The sequence below is a fragment of the Prinia subflava genome, chromosome 3, assembly GCF_021018805.1.
Source record: "Prinia subflava isolate CZ2003 ecotype Zambia chromosome 3, Cam_Psub_1.2, whole genome shotgun sequence".
NCBI classification, from domain to species: domain Eukaryota; kingdom Metazoa; phylum Chordata; class Aves; order Passeriformes; family Cisticolidae; genus Prinia; species Prinia subflava.
Genome location: NC_086249.1, coordinates 2,912 through 22,235, shown reverse-complemented (window position 1 = coordinate 22,235; position 19,324 = coordinate 2,912). Strand labels below are relative to the sequence as shown.

General features: G+C 36.0%; 1 protein-coding gene across 6 annotated transcripts in view; it reads left to right on the top strand.

The window, feature by feature from the left end:
• The window catches only part of LOC134548713 (mutS protein homolog 4-like), a 28,976-nt gene extending 10,508 nt beyond the window's left edge, over positions 1-18,468 (top strand). For 2 of the 6 annotated variants that reach the window (XM_063393602.1, XM_063393601.1), the window contains exons 5-20: positions 300-415; positions 1,015-1,188; positions 3,321-3,493; positions 4,246-4,313; positions 6,988-7,062; positions 7,481-7,545; positions 8,098-8,267; positions 9,069-9,205; positions 9,614-9,717; positions 10,537-10,661; positions 11,497-11,697; positions 12,868-12,986; positions 13,497-13,625; positions 15,107-15,281; positions 16,908-16,996; positions 17,344-18,468. In XM_063393602.1, the coding sequence (XP_063249672.1) occupies positions 300-415; positions 1,015-1,188; positions 3,321-3,493; positions 4,246-4,313; positions 6,988-7,062; positions 7,481-7,545; positions 8,098-8,267; positions 9,069-9,205; positions 9,614-9,717; positions 10,537-10,661; positions 11,497-11,697; positions 12,868-12,986; positions 13,497-13,625; positions 15,107-15,281; positions 16,908-16,996; positions 17,344-17,529 (2,106 nt within the window). In that variant the 3' untranslated portion in view covers positions 17,530-18,468. Of the gene's footprint in view, positions 1-299; positions 416-1,014; positions 1,189-3,320; positions 3,494-4,245; positions 4,314-6,987; positions 7,063-7,480; positions 7,546-8,097; positions 8,268-9,068; positions 9,206-9,613; positions 9,718-10,536; positions 10,662-11,496; positions 11,698-12,867; positions 12,987-13,496; positions 13,626-15,106; positions 15,282-16,907; positions 16,997-17,338 lie in introns of those variants that run through there. The other 4 variants (XM_063393603.1, XM_063393604.1, XM_063393605.1 and 1 more) reach the window with 4 other exon arrangements.
• The last annotated feature ends 856 nt before the right edge of the window (positions 18,469-19,324 follow it).

The following is a 19,324-nucleotide window of genomic DNA, read 5'->3' as shown; positions in this document are numbered from 1 at the left end:
ACCTTAAAAAAAACTATTAATTACTACCTGAATTGCTTCATGCCTACAGAGCTGATAGCTTCTTTGTGAGTGCTCTTCTGCTTCCTGATCTCTCTCCCCTTTTTGTCACATAGATCACTTGTGCATCACACACCCTCAGTTACATTGACCTACTTGTGCCCGTAAGCTAGAATGAATACTTCTATGAAGACAGATTGCAGGATCAGTTGATAGTTTCTTGGAAACATATCACTAGAAAAATACAGAAGACTCTCTGATGTAACTTTTAAAACTATTTTCTTTCACCCCCATCTTCACAGAATGTGACTTTTTCAACTGTCCAGAGAAAATACTTCAATGAAACAAAGGGTTTGGAGTATATAGAACAATTGTGTGCATCTGAATTTAGCACCATTTTCATGGAAGTCCAATCGAAGTATGTTTAAATAAGGAAAAGCATACTGTGTCCAGATAAGTTTTTAACAGAATCATTTTATGTACTCATTACATGTACTCGTGACGTGTGTTTGTCATGTAGCAAAAGTCAGAAAATCATAACAGAGCTGTCTTTTTATTTGCCCTCCAGTGTTTCTGACATATCTAGAAATGTAAATAGAAATCCTGTTACATAGTTGGGTGTTTTTTTGAGTTTTCTCAGCTTTCTACTTTTTCATTCTTTCCTTAAAGATACCTTTCAAGAGTTATCATTTTCTATGTATCAACATTTTTAAGTGTTGATACTTGGTGACCAGGGTCTTCAAGTCACATGTATCTGTTGAAATATGTATGTTCACTATATCAGCAATATAGTGTAGGCTGTCAAGTGTACAGAAACTAAAACATTTATGAATATTTGATGAATGTATTTTCACTAGACATGGGTTTGTGCATATTTGAAATATACTGCTTTTTCAGTGCTATCAATCACAGTAGTTGCCAAGCCACAGTAGTATGAACGTTATTTCTATAATGCACTACTTTTGTGGTATTTCAATAGCAGTATTCAACATTCATAGAAGATTGTTTCTTTCCAAGGTATTACAGTCTTGCAGCTGCTGCAGCTTTGCTGAAATATGTTGAATTTATTCAAAACGCTGTTTATGCTCCTAAATCACTAAAGGTGCGTTTCCAGGGGAGTGAGAAAACAGCTATGATAGATTCATCATCAGCACAAAATCTTGAACTAGTGATCAATAACAGAGATTCGCGGTAAGAATAATTTTTCCAAGTTACGTTTTTATAAAGATGGATTTTGCTAAATTTCCTTGACATTTGTGTCAAAGAGCTGACCATTATATTTATTTCTATATGAGAGAATTTGCATACCAGTCTGAGCTTCTAAAGAAAGTATTTAAAATATGTAACAATTCAGCACAAAATTTCTAGCACAGGAAATCCTGAAGTGAATGGTAGAAAGAGATGATGCATAATCATCTTTACATTGATGTGTATGTTTTATTCAGACTTTAAAATTTTATTTATGCAAAATTTCACAATATGAAATGAAAGACATAGTATTTCTGCAAGTTTCTTATGTTGGATTAAAACATCTACATTTTACTCATTTTACACAAGATACATGCTTCAGCCTTGAAAGGTTGTTTTCTTTTGGGTCTAATAGTGGGAAAGAGTAATTTCTGTAATGATGGGAATGTACAATGTGGTACTTGATTGCATGGTAGTTTTCCACATTGAGATAAATGCTTGGAGCACTTCATCGGCAGAAGAAACTTCAAGGCTTGCCTTCTCCAGACTGTTACACTTCTGGTTAGCAAGCAAAATACTTGGAACTTACATTTTGCCGCCTGTCAGGTTCTGAGATCCACCTGTTTAGATGTCCACTTAATCACCCTGATGTAAAAAGAGCTTTCCCCTTGGGGAGATACAATAGAACCACAGAATGCCTTGCATAGGAAAGTACTTTTGAAGTGATACATTTCTGAAAAAATGTTTTTCTGTTCCTAATTTCACAGATGGTTTTGAAAGGAAGGTGATTACAGGAGGAACTGAGTAACAGTAAACTGCATTAAGTTTCTCTGTTGTTTTGGGTTTTTTTTAGCATCATTGATGCAGAATTTTTGCTGATCCACTGGCAAGTTTGAATCAGCCAAACATAACTATTTTTATTACATAGATCTTACCCCTGAAGCCTGGTTAGATATCTTTGTCTTAGGTATCAGAAGCTAATAGTTAATAAAATGGTTAATAGTAATAAAAGTTAATAGTACAGGCACAACCAGAAATACCTAAGCCAAATTGTGTGCCAGTCTTAATTCTAGAGGGACTTGTCTTTCTTCATTTAACTGTGCAGGGAAATAAGTCCTCAGCTGCCTAAAGATAGGCACTGTGGATACTCTCCCAAATGTAGAATTCCACTTCAGTGTTGTCACAGGTTACATCGTACAGTAAGTGCACCCTTAATATGACTGAGTTTGAATTTCCCCCTCCCTTTTTTTTTTAATTCTCTTTGACTATTGCTTTGCTTTTTTATACTATGGTATTTCAGGGTGTTTCTGCTCACTCTGTCTATCTACCTATGTAACTACGTGTCTGTCTTCATGGTGTTTGTTTTGTGTACTTGTGTCTTCCTACTGAAGTTCTGGTTTAAATGAATATGTTATTATGGCCCTGGTGTTTCACAGGTCTTCTTCCAGCTAATAGCATGGAAGATTTCAGGTTTCTAAAACTGTTTAACTGTGTAGTAGGTGTAAATATTATAGAGGGCTTATTCTACATAGATGTAATCACCCTTAAGTGTGAAACCCTGGGATATATAACATATAAAAGCCATAAAGATGAAACTAATACTTACAAATTATAAGCATGTTATTTAGCTCCTATATTGACTGAAATATGTTTTTTAAAAGAATAAAACCAAAAATTATTTCTCTTTTTGACTTCTAAGTATTTTAAATTATTTTCAGAGGTGTATTTCAAGTAAATTGTTCTGATCACTATTTCATATCTGATTATAACTTGATAATTTGCCTCCTTGTGTTCATTTTTAATTAGTTTAATTTAGAGAGAAAATGTGAACTTTACCACTGCAGTAGCAATGAAATACTACTATATAATGAAATACTACTATGAATAAAATACTAAGTACAAATGTATTTTGGTACTTATATAATTGAGGGCTAATATTATATTAAATTACATTGAATTACCTAGCTTCCTAAACTGCTGTAGTTCATATAATATACACAACAAACAGGGAGATATTAAGCATGCCAAAACATGTCTCAGATTTGTAGGATACTCTTGCCTGTAAATGTCTCCTTACACTTGCCATCTCTTTTTTTTTGGTACATGTATTCTTCACATCTATTTTATTTTCAAAGGAATGGTCACACACTCCTTGGTGTTCTAAATTATACTAAAACTCCTGGTGGAAGTCGAAGACTTAGATCCAATATCCTGGAACCTCTAGTTGATGCTGAAACAATTAACACAAGACTGGACTGTGTTCAGGAGTTACTCCAGGATGAGGAGCTCTTTTTTGGTCTTCAAGCAGGTAGTAGTTTATTTTGTAACACCTAATACTATATATTCTTTTTAAACATTTTTTTCTAATATAAGAAGATATGTAGTGTGAATCAGGATGTTTGAAAAGTATTTTTAATGGTTTGTTAGATAACATAGTGAACACCTAATTTTTTTAAGTAATCTATATTATCATAGTGATACTTTTCTCAAGTATTTTGCTTAGAAAAGTTGAATTTCTCTGATAAAGTATATAGAAGTCTCTGAGCCAAGAGCTTTTTAAAAGAGTTGGAGTTTGTCTCTTTGCCTCTGTGGCTGGGTATGCATTATGTTTGATGTATACAAGTATATATAATGTATACATGAAAAAGCTAACACATTCCTTAAGTAATACTTGCATATAAATATATTTTTCTATGGCTTCATAAAATATGCAGTCCAGAGAAAGGTAAAATACAATGCTGAAATTAGTCCACCTGAAACTGGATCATATAATCTTTATCTATGTCACAAGAGAAATACAATTCAATCTAAGAAAAAAAAGTATTTCTGAGTTGACAGATGTCTGCATGCTTAGGTATAGTAAGTCATAAGTATAGTCACGACAAAATACTTCAGATACTAGCTATTTTAAGCTAGTTTTTACCCTGTAAATAATTTGTGACCACAGAATGTAAGGAAAAGATTAGCATTAGTATAGCTAAGTAATTGTGTGCTTTCAAAGAAAATACATCTTCTTACAATTTCAGTTTAATTTCTGATGTGTATACTTTTGTTTTACAGTTATTTCAAAATTCCTGGATACAGAACAACTACTTTCAGTTTTGGTACAGATTCCAAAGCAGGATACAGTATGTTTCAAAATACACTTTGGAATATCAATTATCTGTTTATAACATGCAATATATAAATATGATGTCTATAATTCATCTTAATTTATGCAAATGTACTTCCAAAAATGTTGACTCTTTCATCACTCCTCACCTTTATTCTTCATAAGTGTACATTTTATTCAACAGTACTTAGATGAGAGAGAGGAATTTTCTTCACATCGGCAGAAGTGAAAAAAGTATTCAGTGACTTACAGTCCTAGTGACTTTATGTCTAAAAGCAAGCTTATTTTTTCATCAGATCTTGCCTCATATATCAGTCTGTATGTTAACACTTGTAATAAAATACCAAAATTGAATAAATACATACAGTTCACCAGTGAATCTTGGTTGAGACCAGACCCAACAGTTAACTACAGTGAGCCTGAGGTTACTGAACCTCAACTTTGTTTCCACTAAGCATACTGAAACCATGGTGTTAAAAGCTACATTTGCCTACGGTGCTTGAGCTGGATATTTCTGCCGCTGCTTTTGATGATTCCTTATGTTTATGCTTGTGTGCCAGCATCTTAGATACTCAAAACTCTTTCACCTCTCAGTGTCTTCTCACATGCTGATTTACCTGCTTAGATGAACAGTTTGTCCAATTCTAGTTGAACAAATCAGGTACAGACTCAAACAGGACAGTAATAAATGCAGATCAATCTCTTTAATGACATAATCAAAACCCAGAAGGTTTATTGCTCCCAGCTTTCCTTATAGAAGTGTGTAACGTGAATTTGTAAGTTCATCTGTATGACTAAAACTGTCACATAGGATGCGTTTATGTATGCATAGGACCATGTACACCAAACATTTTTACTGCAGTGCTTTCATCGTTGACTGTTTCCAGTATAGCAGAGCTTAGTATTCATGCAACAGACATGCCTATTCAAGTGCTAGCTCAGTTGCTGCTATCAAATGCTAGGTTGGGCAATTCAGTATGTTTCATTCCTACTCTCCATAAAAGGTTTCATTGTAAACCTTCCACCAGTCAGCAGATGAGATGCACTCTGAGAAGCCTACAGTTTCAGATAAATCTATCAGTGGTATATTCAGCATGAGCATTCTCTCGTCCTAAGGAGGGTGTCAGTCACACAGAATCACTGGGTTGGAAGAGACCTTCAGGATCATCCAGTCCAACCCATGCCCTAACACCTCAACTAAACCATGGCACTGAGTGCCACATCCAGTCCTTTTTTTAAGCAGGTCCAGGCATGGTGACTCCACCACCTCCCCAGGCAGACAATTCCAGTACTTAAAAAATAGGTTTGGAACGGTCAACTTTTTTTTAATAACTGCTCTCTCTCCAGGCTATGTCATGCAATTACAAAGTAGTTAGGAAAAAGCATGAGTTTCGAAAGGGACTAATCGTCTTTTTAAGAAAAAAACATTCATATTCATTACATACATAACATCTGGCACTTCAAGGTTACTCCAAGAGACAGAAGCCTTACACTTCAAAAACTGTGCTTGATCCAGTCCTGCTGAGATTTGGTACTTAAAAAATCATGTCGATGGTGAAATAATTTACTGCCTTTGGGGTTAAGTGTATCATGTGCAGAGATTCACTTGTAACCCTAGTTTAGTTAAAATTCCTATAAGAATTAGTTGGTCAAAGATCCATTCCACTGCCAGTTTTGTATGTGTGACCACATTGGTTCTTTTGATCTCTGATTCTTTCTTCAGACTGAGAGCCCATATTTATTTGGAGATTAACATTCTTCCATTCATGCATTTAGCATTGTTTAGTTCTATCTTTTACAAAAAAAAACCAACAAAAAAACAAGCAAACAAACAAACAAACAAAAACCCCAAACACCAAAAAAACCCACAACAACAAAAAAACCAAAACCTTTATATGACTGTAAGATAAGAGATGCCCTCAGTCACAAGAGTAAAGAGATATTATACATGAATGAGAAAAGATTTCACATGGGATCATGCTCCTATGTTCATGTGCAATCTATGTTTATCTGTGTTATTTCCTTAAAATCCTGTTGCACAATGCATATGTACTGCATATGCTATGCCCTAGTGTCAGCAGCAAAATTCTTTATCATGAGTCTTAATGGGACATACAAAACAAGTTTAAGGGTTTCTGTGAATGAAAGATTCTGAAGAACAGTCACTATTGTGAGAAAGATTTTGAAATATTTACTGAATTTTTTTTATTACTTTATGAGCAGATGTTTAAGAATGTATGTATATTAATCAAAGAGAAATCAACCAAACGGGGTTATGTTGTGTTTAACAGCATTAATGGGAAAAGGTTGTGTGCTTCATTATAATACATAATGTATTTGCTTTGAAAAAGTCTACAAATTGTGTAGCACTTGTGTAGAGCTAACTATACATAGAAGATGAAAAGTTTTCCAGCTTGGGCTAGCAGGGTGTTCTTGGAGTCAGTCATCAGTTCAAACATAGGAAAATCTGAACTATTGATGGACAAACTATCACAGCAGGCAGTGTAAAATTTAGGTAAACATTTTTTGTGCAGACACAAAGTTGTCAAAGGGAGCTTATGAAGCATGTCAGGAATTTGCATTAAATGTATAAGCCTGTTACTGTTAAGAATAGGAGTTTTACTAGTTCTTAAGTACTTTTTTGGAACAGTCATACAAATGCCTCCAATATTGTAAATATTTTTCAACAGGTTAAAACTGCTGAATCAAAAATAACTAATTTAATCTACCTGAAGCATACCTTAGAACTTGTGGAGCCTCTAAAAGTAAGCAGTCTTTGTTGTTTTGTTCTGTTTTGTTTTTTTTAATAAAGTACAGACCATTTTGTCCTTATTTTTATGAAGTGCAGTTTATTAAATGTCATAGAATATCTCAAGTCAGAAGGGATTGATAAAGTAAAAAAAGAATGTAATTACAGAACACAATACTGACAATGTCGACATAGTATGTTGATTCTTAACACCAATCAGAAATACGCATTTGTGTCTATAGTGTGAAGAGCAGGATTCCTACCATTACCTGAATAACTGATTATATAACAAACATTTAACTGAAACTCCTGCTCAGATTCCACAGACTGTTTATGCAACTGCTGATTAGCCTCACTGAATCTGAAAACTTTCAGTCCTCTAAAAAGGCTACAAAAAGAAGTAACTGCTATGTCCATATTTTAATCTTCAACAGGCTGCTTTAAGAAGCTGCAACACACAGCTGCTAAAGGCTTACTACAATTCTCTTGAAGATACAAGGTATTTATCATAATACTTAGCTACTGTGTTAGAAACTCTTATCTCAAAAGTGCATGTAAGATAAAAGTTGTTGCATCTTTGCTTGTTTATAGTTATCGGTATAGCTCAGTTCCTTTGCTCAAAGCTGATTTTAAGGGTCAGAAAATCTAATTTTCAGCTAATGAATAGAGGGATACAAGCAAGAGAGCTAGCTGTGATAGTGGAGTTGGAGATGCTGCTGAACTGAACTCCCTTAGAAATAATTCTGAAAAGACAAGAGTAGTGGTTTCCTAGAGTATCCATAATAATGCAAAAATCAAGTGTTGTGTATTTGAAATAAATGTATATTTGAGAAATAATTTATATGTCTCAAAGATGTGAATAGTATTTTTAGTCAGACTTTGATATAGTCACAGTTCATTCTGAGGTGAAAACAGAAATGAAATGTAGTGTTTTGTTCCAACAGTAGAAAGTTTAAAAGTAGCTTCACTTATTTGCAATACTGCTACTTCTAATTTGGGGATGATAATGCAAGTAAATATCATAAAATTAGTGATACAACTGATATTGCAGATTTGGAATTATACTTGAAAAGATTACAACTGTAATTAATGATGATACAAGATACACAAAAGGATGTCTGAGTATGAGGACCCAGAAGTGCTACGCTGTTAAGCCTAACATCAGTGAATTCCTTGACATAGCTCGTAGGACATATACAGAAATTGTTGATGACATAGCAGGTATTTCTAAACTAAAATTTGTATTCATTTGGAGTTTAAAGTACATTGCACTTGACATATAGAAGCCATGTAATTATATGTATTATAACCTTCTCATATGTAAAAAGTGTTTAATAGTGGTATGAATTGATTGTCATTGATAAGCAACTGAGAGTCTCCGTTTCTGGATAAAAACTCAGTTTTATTTTAATAAAATTGAATAATTGTATGGTGATTCCTATATTCAAAGCTTTTTTAGTCCTTGTCCTCCTAAAGTGCAAAAAAGTTGAAGTAATAGAACAGAATTACTCCACCTAAAACATTCTGCATAAAACATGGAACTCTTTCGTTTAACTTCCTCATTTAAAATATCTGAGTTGTTTGTTCTTTATATTCTAAGCAGTCCTTATCTATCTGTGGATGAAGGTATTAAAAGTCAGAAAATACGAACAAAAGGAGTTTTGGCATGATGTGCATTATTTTGTTTTAGTAACCTTCCTGTTTATCATTCTGTCAAAATAGAAGAAAAAATTTCTTCTGAAACTGATTTCCTTTTTTCAGTATAAATTGTTGATTTCTAGCTAAAGTACCATCCTAGTTTAGTCTGTAGTTGGAAACATAAAAGAGCAGCAGAAACTTTAGCACCTGTCTTTCTGTTTTATTCTAATCCCAGATTCATACATCATGAAAAATACAGATTTTGTATTTCTGAAACCTTCCATTAACAGTTTCCAACTTTGTACCAGCACAAGTGGGGAGTGAGGGGGAGGGGGGTACATGAATGTATACAATTTGGGTTAAATCTTTGTATGTGGTATGTAGGTATGATAACGCAACTTGCAGAAAAGTACAGCCTACCAATGAAAACAAGTTTCAGCTCTGCTCGTGGATTTTTTATCCAGATGAATGCTGATTGTTCAACATTACCTAATGGCCAGCTTCCTTCAGAATTTACAAAGGTATCTGCAGAAAATACGTTTTAGCATAACATATTTGTATACTTCATTTGTTATATGTAATACATTAATAATAAAGTATACATTATACAGTAAATAACAATAAAAATAATTTCAGTGAAGATATTTAAAAGTAAATGAAGTTTTAATTCGGATGTTTTTATAACTACTCTATATTCAGTTATATAATCAATAGTGTGTAAGTACATGCAATTATGTTTTGTGTAAGAATAAAGTTGCATATCTTGCTAATTGTTATCTTAAGTGAAATTTTCATAGAAAATTACATTGTAAAAATGAAACTGGGCATTGTTTTTTATTTCCCCATATGGTTCATAATTTGGTTTATAGAAGCTGGTTTTCCTTCTGATAATAAGGCAGGCTCTTATTACTGGTTTCAATTCCCCATAGATCACGAAAATGAAAAACACATACAGCTTCACTTCAGCTGATTTAATAAAAATGAATGAAAGATGTCAGGAGTCCCTGAGAGAAATCTATCACATGACCTATTTGTAAGACCTGTTAAAACTATTTAATATTTGCTAAGTATGTTCATTTTCTCCAGTTATCAGCTAATTATATGGGATTTTAAAGCTATCTTTCTTTTAAGTTATGGTTACTTACAGAAATAGTCTAAAGCAACACTGTTCAAGTGTACTCCTGAGACAAACAGAACCCATAAATTGTGTATTGTATTAAACATGATTGCAGATAGATTGGCATTTATTAATAGAAGTGGTCATCATATAAAATTTTAATGGGTGAATTATCTGTACAAAATGGCACAATGAATGCATTAGTTTTGCATCAGTAAAAATCAGATTTGTTAGTTTTAGTCAGTTCCTTATATTTAGAGTAGAAGTATTTCTGTATCTTGTCCTTGCGTGTGATCTTGTTCTCCTCTCTGATTCATAACTTAGTAAGTGTAAGGTTACCTGTCAGCTGAATGGAAATTCTTTCTAGCAACCATGTAGGGGTTTTTTAACATGTAAATCTAAGGGAATTAGAGTCACATTTCACATGTTAATAAAACATACTTGATCCCATAGCTACATTTTTAGTTCATTCTCTGTGTGAAGCTTTCATATGAGCTGTTGTATTTGAGGTATGTGTGTTGTGTCTGATGAGCAGAATGTTAGCTGAGATGATGGCACAAGATCTTTACTGCAAAGAAATTTATACATTTGCTCGCATCTGGGGGACATGATTGTGATTTATGAGTGACATTTTATCCTAATGTATACAGTATGAACATTATAGTTTCTTTATTTCTGTAAGTTGTATAAATTGAGGATGTGCTGTGCAACGGCTAAATCAGTGTCTTACTTCAGAATAGTGTGTAAACTACTGAATGAGATCTATGAACACATTCATTGCTTATACAAGCTGTCCGACATTGTGTCTATGCTGGATATGCTGCTTTCGTTTGCCCACGCCTGCACTCTTTCTGATTATGGTAAGTTTCTTCTTTGATTCTGTTACGGGCCAGGTAAAGACCCTTCTGATGGAGAATAACCAGGCTGTTTTGTCTGGTTCCATTTCTTTTTCTGTATCTCAGTAGTCTTTAGGTGAGTGTCTCTGGTCTGTCTTTGCTAGTTTTATGCTGATGTTCTTTCTGCTTCCATTCATCCAAATTAAATTCTGTTAGTTAGGTGCCATAAGCCTTCCCAGTCGCTCTTGTCAAAATAAACAGTTTAAGCATATTCTGTTCAAAAGCGTGAAGTGTATGGACATTCTCGGTTTACACGTTTTTCTGTTCCATTAATGCTGGTAGATAAAGAGGAGCCATGTGTAATCGGTTCAGAAAATAACTGTATTCTGACAGAAATCCATAGAGAGAGTTCCAGCATCAAATAGACTTTTGTAGGCATGGTATATTCCCAAATAATCAATATGGTAGCATATAACAAAAATAGAAAGAATGCTGCTTTCTTGTTTACCATGCAAATACAGGGTACATATGTGGAAGTAACAGGAGTCTACAACCCTTGTACTTTATAAAAATACTTTGGCTCTTTGTGGTTTTATTACTGGAGTCCAGCTCTACTTACTAGGGAACAAAACCACAGAATGTTAATTTAGAAATAAAGTTTTAGTTATGGGTTTCTTTCTGTAGTCTTGAATCATGAAAGCTTGAATGGTAATCAGAATCTGTACCTGAAAGTGGCTGGTAATTCGTCCCAAGAGCTCTGCTCTGGAAGAATTAACTTTATTTCAAAACATACTGGTTTAATAATGTAAAAGTTCCCACACTAACTCCTCAGTGTTTTACATCTTTTTTTCTCATTTAGTTCGTCCAGAATTTACCGATACTTTAGCAATCAAGCAGGGATGGCATCCCATTCTTGAAAAGATAGCTATGGAAAAACCTGTGTCTAACAACACATACCTGACAGAGGGCAACAATTTTGTCATTATTACAGGACCAAATATGAGTGGAAAATCAACATACCTGAAACAAATTGCTCTCTGTCAAATTATGGCACAGATTGGTGAGTAAGAGTATACAATATTTATCATCTTCTGCAGCACATTTCCCCCCGCCCCCTTCAAAATATTTATAAAGTTGAATGATTTAGCTTCCAGAATAACATTATGTCAAAATAATAACAGGTAGCCCATTTTCTTCTGTCAGCTCTTGTGTTGCTGACAGAGGCAACTGTAAGGTTTTTCATCTGCCATCAGAAACTTACTTATGTAAATCTTAAAGCCTTCCCAGTCTATCTTCAGAGGAGCACAGTTACCTGCCTTAGTTCTTTGGAGCACCATAACCCAATCTAGCACCTTCTGCTAGACTGATTGTGAGTGTCCTTCAAGTATGCTGGTCAGACGTGTGTTAGTCATCCAGAAGAAACACATGACCTTAAGCATGCCTAAATTACATAGAGAAACATGTTTCTAGACAAGTACAATGAATAGATAAATAATCAACTGCTTTAGATAAAAGTCGTATCAAATACTGCAAGGTTCTGTTACTAAAGTTATAAAAGGAAACCAACTATTTGTAAAGTCTGACTGAGACTCACTCCTTATGTTCAGGAATTCCTCATGACTTTTTTCTTGGAAGTTAGTCTGGTAGCAAAAGTCAACTCTATAGAATGAAGCTACTTAGCAGTGGAGTATAAAATTTATCCATCATGCATTTGTGGGTTCAGTCCCCAATAATTGCAAGTTCTTGAGGAATTGCTCTCAAAAACATGAGTTTAATATGAATAAAGCAAACTGGGAAGTTTTTGGCAAGAGGTTCCTGTTCTTTCCTATTCAGTAAAAGTTCTATGCTTTGAAGTCTTATAAGGGCAACGTAATCTTGATTTGGGGAAACTAATGTTTCTCGGGATTAGCAAACCAGTGGCCACAGAAATGTAAAACAATCCTAGAGTTCATTGCTTTTTTCTGTATCCCTTCAGACTGACCAACAGCTTCAGGCATATGATTTCTTACAGCTTTCACTGATAAGCTTTAATTATCCTATATCTATAATAACTTTTTTCTTTTCTTCTACCATAAATTAATGGTAGAATGTAATCTTACCAAACTTTATCAAGTAAGATGCATTTTCTGATGTGCACAAAAACCAAGTGTAAAAGTTTTTTTTTTCTCAGTGCCGTATTCAGGCAAATGTCCTAGTGATGAGAGAAACTTGTATTTTACTTGCTTTGTAGGTTCTTATGTCCCAGCAGAGTATTGTTCTTTTCGAATCGCAGAGCAGATTTTTACCAGAATAGGTATGGATGATGATATTGAAACAAATGCATCAACATTCATGAAGGAAATGAAAGAGGTATGAAATACAGCTGTCCAAGTCCAAGGCCCATTTTTACTGTTAAGCTAATAGAAATGGTACTAGTGTATTTCCACTGAGAAAGTGTACTTTGAAAAATAGTCAAAAATTCAGCCTTCACCTCTTTTATGATAAACCGTAGAAACCCAGGCATCTCTTAAATAGAAAGATATTCCAGTCTGAGTAAAAAATCAGTGCTTTGTTGGATAGTACTTGGTAACATTTTTGGGTTTGCTTAAACTTTAAGTTGTCATTTGTAGAGGCCTGAGCTCTCTGAATTTCCACTCACAAACTGATACCATTTTGAGGGTAAGTTCAGTGGAAAAGAGAGTGCTGTAGTGTGAGTCTGCTTGATTAGAATTGACAGCTGTTTAAAGCTTTGAAAAGGTAAAATTGCTGTATCTCAAGAGATTTTTTAAAAATTTCTGCATTATGTTCCATCTGAATAACAAAAAAAATCCTTTTTAAATAAAACACATAAGAATGATAACACTGTGAATATTTTTCTAGATAACGTACATCATACAAAATGCTAATGATAAATCTCTCATCATTATTGATGAACTTGGCAGAGGTACCAGTGCCGAAGAAGGTATTGGCATTTGTTATGCTGCCTGTGAATATCTGTTGAACTTAAAGGTAATTCTGTTTAATTCTGTTTTGAAACAAATTTAAGCCTTGTTTTGTCATCCTGAAAGTATATACAGTATTTTCTCATAATTTAACATTTGTAAAGATTTCTTGGCTAAATATGGTATTTTTCATAACCGGTGCATAGTAAGAATTACAGTGATAGAGGAAACTTGAGGACATAAGCTGCAGTTCTGTTCACTTGTTGTGGTTTAACCCGTCGGCTGCTAAACACCACCCAGCTGCTTGCTTGGTCCCCATACTGCTGTGGGGGAGAGATCAGCAAGGTAAAAATACAAGAACTTGTGGGCTGAGATAAAGACAGTTTAGTAAGTAAAGAGAACCATATGCAGAAGCAAAATAAGGAATTCATTCACTGCTTCCTATTGGCAGGCAGATGTTCAGTTGTTTCCTGCAATGCCGTGTTTCCTCACAATGACTGTTACCACAACGCTGAATGTCCCTCCTTCCTCCTCTTTCCTCACAGTTTTTATTGTGGTGGTGTAGTATGGTGTGAGATATCCCTGGGGTCAGTTTGGGTCAGCCATCCGGGCTGTGTCCCTTCCCAGGTCCATGAACACCCCCAGCCTGCTTGCTGGGAGGAGCAGAACAGCCTTTGGTGCTGTGCGAATGCTGCTCTGCAGTGGCTAAAACATGTGTGAGTTATCAGTACTGTCTTGGTCACAAATCCAAAACAACATAACACAAGCTGCTATGAAGAGAATTAACTCCAGTCCATCTAAAACCAGTACACTGATCACAATATCTTTCCAACTTGCAAGCTTGTAATTCTGTCTAGAAAGAGAATAATCCAGTCTTTAGTTTAATTTTGCTTTTAGTTTGGTTTTAGTTTTGCTTTATCCTTGAATATTAAAAGTGAACCTCTCTACCTGGTGGTTACTTTTCAAAGTACAGTGGTAGTTCTGCACAACTTATGAATTGGTCACAGAGGTTATAAAGTTGTTTAGAAAACTGGAAGATAATTTTAGATGAAACCCAAATTTCACATCTGTTGCTAGTTATGGGATCAACCTCAGATGGCTGTTACATACCTTTTGAGTGTGCAGGTGTTTGTTTCTCCTCAGAGTTTATTCAGCATCCTTTTGTGGGTTTTTTGGTTTGAAAAGCTCAGATACTTTCTGGCACTTGTACTTTTGATAAAGAATTCCTTGAGAGAATTAAACAACCGTTTGACAGTCATTCCAATCCACACCAGTCAGATTTTGTAATCATCATGGTTTTTCTTTTGTTTCTGATACTTTTTTCCTTCTATTTAGAAATGAACAGGAGAAACAGTTGGAAAAGGTGTACTTGCCAGTGGTAGAATGCATCACTGAAGGATTTTAATTTGCTTTAGTAATGTAAAGACAGCTTTTCGATGTTTTGGAGAAAACCTGGACATCTATGAGATTATTTAATTTTTCTTATTTATTATAATTTATTTCTGGATCGTTGCCAAAATAAATTTTCTTTCTTGTTTCCTTATGTAGGCATTTACACTGTTTGCTACACATTTCCTGGAACTATGTCATATAGACGCTTTATATCCTAACGTGGAAAACTACCATTTTGAAGTGCAACATGTGAGAAGCAGTGCTGGAAATAAGGAGAAAATTGCTTACACTTACACACTTTCTAAGGGATACACAGAGGAAAAGAACTATGGTAATGGATTCCACTGTGACTTACAGTTGGCAAAAGTTGCACAAGATATTATTTAAGTTATTAGGCATCTAACATTATTTTTTCTGATGACAGATTTCCCCTGAGTTTGTGTCTCTCAGAGAGATACAGGGATCTCCAGATCTATAATTTATTCCAAATAATTGTGTGTTTTAAGTAACCATGTAGTTAGATAGTAGTTTCGGGTAGTATGAAGAACTTATATGATATTTGGTTGTGAAAAAAACATCTTACTGATGTTAGTATCTCCCTGGTTCATGTCTGTTTGAATGAGTTGAGTCTGAGCATATGCTACTTGAGTTCATTTAATCTGCACTTAGGGAAGTGAATGAATGTGCTGGAGAGATTTAAAGATGTGTCTGTCATAAGCAGTGATATGACTGGTTAACAGCAGATTGGCCCTTTTTGATTAGCAAAAAGGAAGCAAGTTTCTTTAAAAAAGGAGAGGAATTTTATGGAATATTAGGCTAAGACAATTTTGAGCGGGTCTGCAAAAGCATCAGTGTTCTCTGAAAAGTGGATTTACTTTTCTTTCAACTATAGAATAAATTATAGTGTAGATTGTACAGATTGATTACTTGTGGGTCCAGAAAGAAGAAAAGAGTGAGTGACAAAGATTTAAAGAAATCTGTATGTTTCCAAATACTAAATTTGAATGTTGATTCCTTGATTTAGGTAATACTTAATCAAGAGGAAATCAGCTGCACATGACTTTTGCAAGCTATTGTTAACCTAAGACTAGAAATTATTCCAGTTAAACTTCAAGTAATAGGACTTAAAACTTTTCTTGATCAGAATTTTAGAGTAAGTTAAACTTTGATGCCACAAGCGCAGTTTTAGATGCTATGCCACCCCTAACTCCGAAGAATCGTATGTTTAGAGAGTAATCTCTGAGAGCAGGAGACCTTTAGAAACTCAGTGTTCATGTCTTGGCTTTACCTTACTTGAGCAACATTCTAAGAAAGGGTACAAGGGCTCTTCATGACCCTTTTTCATTTTTGAACCTGCTGTATTAAACCACCCAATGAACCAAAGACTTTCCTGGGGTACAAACAAAGGAAAAAGTTAAAAAATCATGTTAGGGCAGGAAAAATATCTATTTCTTACCTTGAGTATCTGGAAGTTTGGCTGTTGGCAGCAAAGAGGTTGAAAAATGGCATTCATGTCCACTAGACGTCTGGATGTAATTGAGAGTGCAGTTAGCAAAACCTCTGTATTTTCTGTCAAATTAAAAAACCAAACGGAGAAAGCTGTAAACACCATGGTGCCATTTTTTTTTTCCTTTTAACCTCCTAATAGGTCTCATTCTACCCATTTACAGTATTACCAGCAGTAACTTGATGTTGAGGTGTATTTCAAAGATAATATTAAAACAAAGGTGACGTCTTAGTTCATAACTCTCCAAACCTTATTGTTTATTAACCAAAAAAATTCGAAAACAAACATAAACAAAACAACACACAAAGAAAAACAATACCAATATTATTTTAGTAAAAGTTAAATCTTTATCCCTTAGAAAAACTGGTGAAGTTAATTCTGGAAGACATAAAATGGAAGGTAAGGATAAAAATTACATTAAAAATCCTGATTTGTGTTTTATATGTTTAGGACTAAAAGCTGCAGAAGTGTCCTCCCTACCATCATCCATAATTTTGGATGCAAAGGAAATTACAAATCACATTGCAAAACAAATTTTGGTACGTAGTAGAAAATTATAATGCTGTATTTTACAGTTTCTATACAACTCAAATGTATTTCCAGTTTCTGTAAGGATACAGGATAAGCACTGCCTTTGTTTTAGTGAAAACAGTTTTCATTAAACTTAGTATTTCTGGAACCAGTTCTGAAAGTCCCTGTTATACTGAAGGTCCCTGTTAGCTGACAACCCAAGTGACCCTTAGGGTAAAGGAGTATTGGATGTAATGTTCGTATGCAGCCCAAGAACTGTGAGATCAAAAACAGGTAAAAAATAGGTAATACTGGTATTTTTATAATGGAACATAATTTATTTCATATTTTAATGTATGTATATTTTTAAGAACAGCACAGGCAGAAAAGCACTCCTGAGATGATGAAACAGAGAGCTGCATACCAGTTAGCAATGAGATTCGTTCAGACTGCCAGAAATTCTCGACTGGACCCTGACAGTTTGCGTGTATATTTGAAAGCCCTGAAGAAAAAGTATGAAGCCAGTTGTCCTACACCTGGAAAAAATTATGAGCAACAGTAATGTATAACATAGACTGTTGTTCTAACTTTTATGACTGCAAGATGATGCTGGTTTTCCCCAAAGTATTAGTACTGTCTTTTCACGTCATGTTATGTTTTTAATTCTTAGTCTAAATTACACTCAGTAATGGAAGACCCTATCCTTTATGGGTTCCCTCTCTTCTCTGACATACCTGGAAGAAAAGCATTTGCCTTCTATGAGGAACACAATTCTTTTTGACAGTAAATTGTATCATTTCCATCATTTTAGAGCAGCATTGAGAGGAGAGGGAAGGACTGGGGCAGAATACTAAGGAACTCAGAATTTCAGGCATGACCCAAAAGAAAGCTGAGACTGCAAAAAGGGAAAACTGTGTCCAAATTGCCTCGAAGCAGTTTTTGCTGTCTGTTCTTATTCCTGTTTTATTCTCGACGCTCCCTGTGCCATTGTTTCCCACTGGATCCTTGTGTCTCGTTCCCTGTGCCTGTTCCTATTTTATCCCTCTCTGCCATGTTGCGCATCCGCTTTGTTTCGATTTTTAAAATCGTTTTCATCCTGCACCCTGTTCTTCCTTTTCTTCCTATGTCCTCTCTGCTCCCACTCCCTCTTTCTGCCTCTCATCGTCCGTCCCTGGTGCTCCCATCCCACGACTGGATGGGTCCATGAGCGCAGATCGGGATGCCGGTGCTGCAGCCTCCCGGGGGCAGCAGCAGCAGCGTCGTGGGGAAGGGAGGAACCACCTGCTGCCACCGGCCCGAGCGCAGGAGTGGAGCCTGAGCCAGAGCCGTGGCAGCGTCCCTGGCCCGTGCCGTGGGGCGGCTGGTGGCCCGCCACAGCGGGGCTGGAGAGGAACTTCAGCCCTTCTGGGGGCTTCCTCCCTTTCTTGTTGCAGCAGAATCCCTTTTTGGGGGGATGTACGTGTGGAAAGGGCTGGAATAAAGTGCCGTGCTGCTGTCCCAAGCAGCTTGACTCATTCTGTGCCTTCTTTGGGGGGGTGAGGAAAAAAGGCTGAAGGGGAGGGGGTGGAGACTTGGGGACTCTGATGTCTTTTGGGGCAGTATTTGGTGCTCTCTAAGAGAGGGAGCCACGCTGCAATGGAGAAGCCAGTGAGTGCGGAATGAGGAGGGGTCGTGCTGGGTGCCCTCTCCCAGAGGATCCCAAAGCTGCCAGAAAATTTACAGGGAGGGGTGGGTGTAGAATACTAAAACCTGTCAAGTTTTTTTGTTTCATAGGTATTGCCAAAGAATAGGAATTAATCGCTAAATTCATTTGGAAAGAAACCCTCTCTCTATCCACTCTATTGTATACAGGAATGTAGGAAACTCTGACTAAACATTAGTAGTAGTTTTGAAAATATTGCCATAACATTTTTATCTAGGAATGAACCAATCAAGTGCCTGAAACCATAAGAACAGATGCTTAGGCTGTGAAGGGAATAGAGAGGGCTCTCTGGCAACCTTTGCCTCTGCTCTCTGCCTGCCCCCAAAGTGCGTTGCAGCCCCAGAAGAGACTGCAGCCACAGGTATTAGCAGTGACGGTGAGGAGGGGGCGGCTCCTGCCGGGGCTGCTTTAAGAGGGGGTTGTCTCAACTCACTTTGGCATGGAGCTGCTAGAAGAGAGAGGCTTATGGTGGGCTCCCGGGGCTGTCTCATGGAGCAACAGTGAGAGCCTCTCCTTGGGTCTGGGGGAGCAGCTGGATGCACTTGGGTGTGGGGCATTGCTTGAAGGAGATGATGGGGGCCAAACCTTTGTGCTAGACAGGGCAGCAGCAGCTGAGCCAGTGTGGGTTTGCGATTGAGAGGGGGATCTTCTCCTT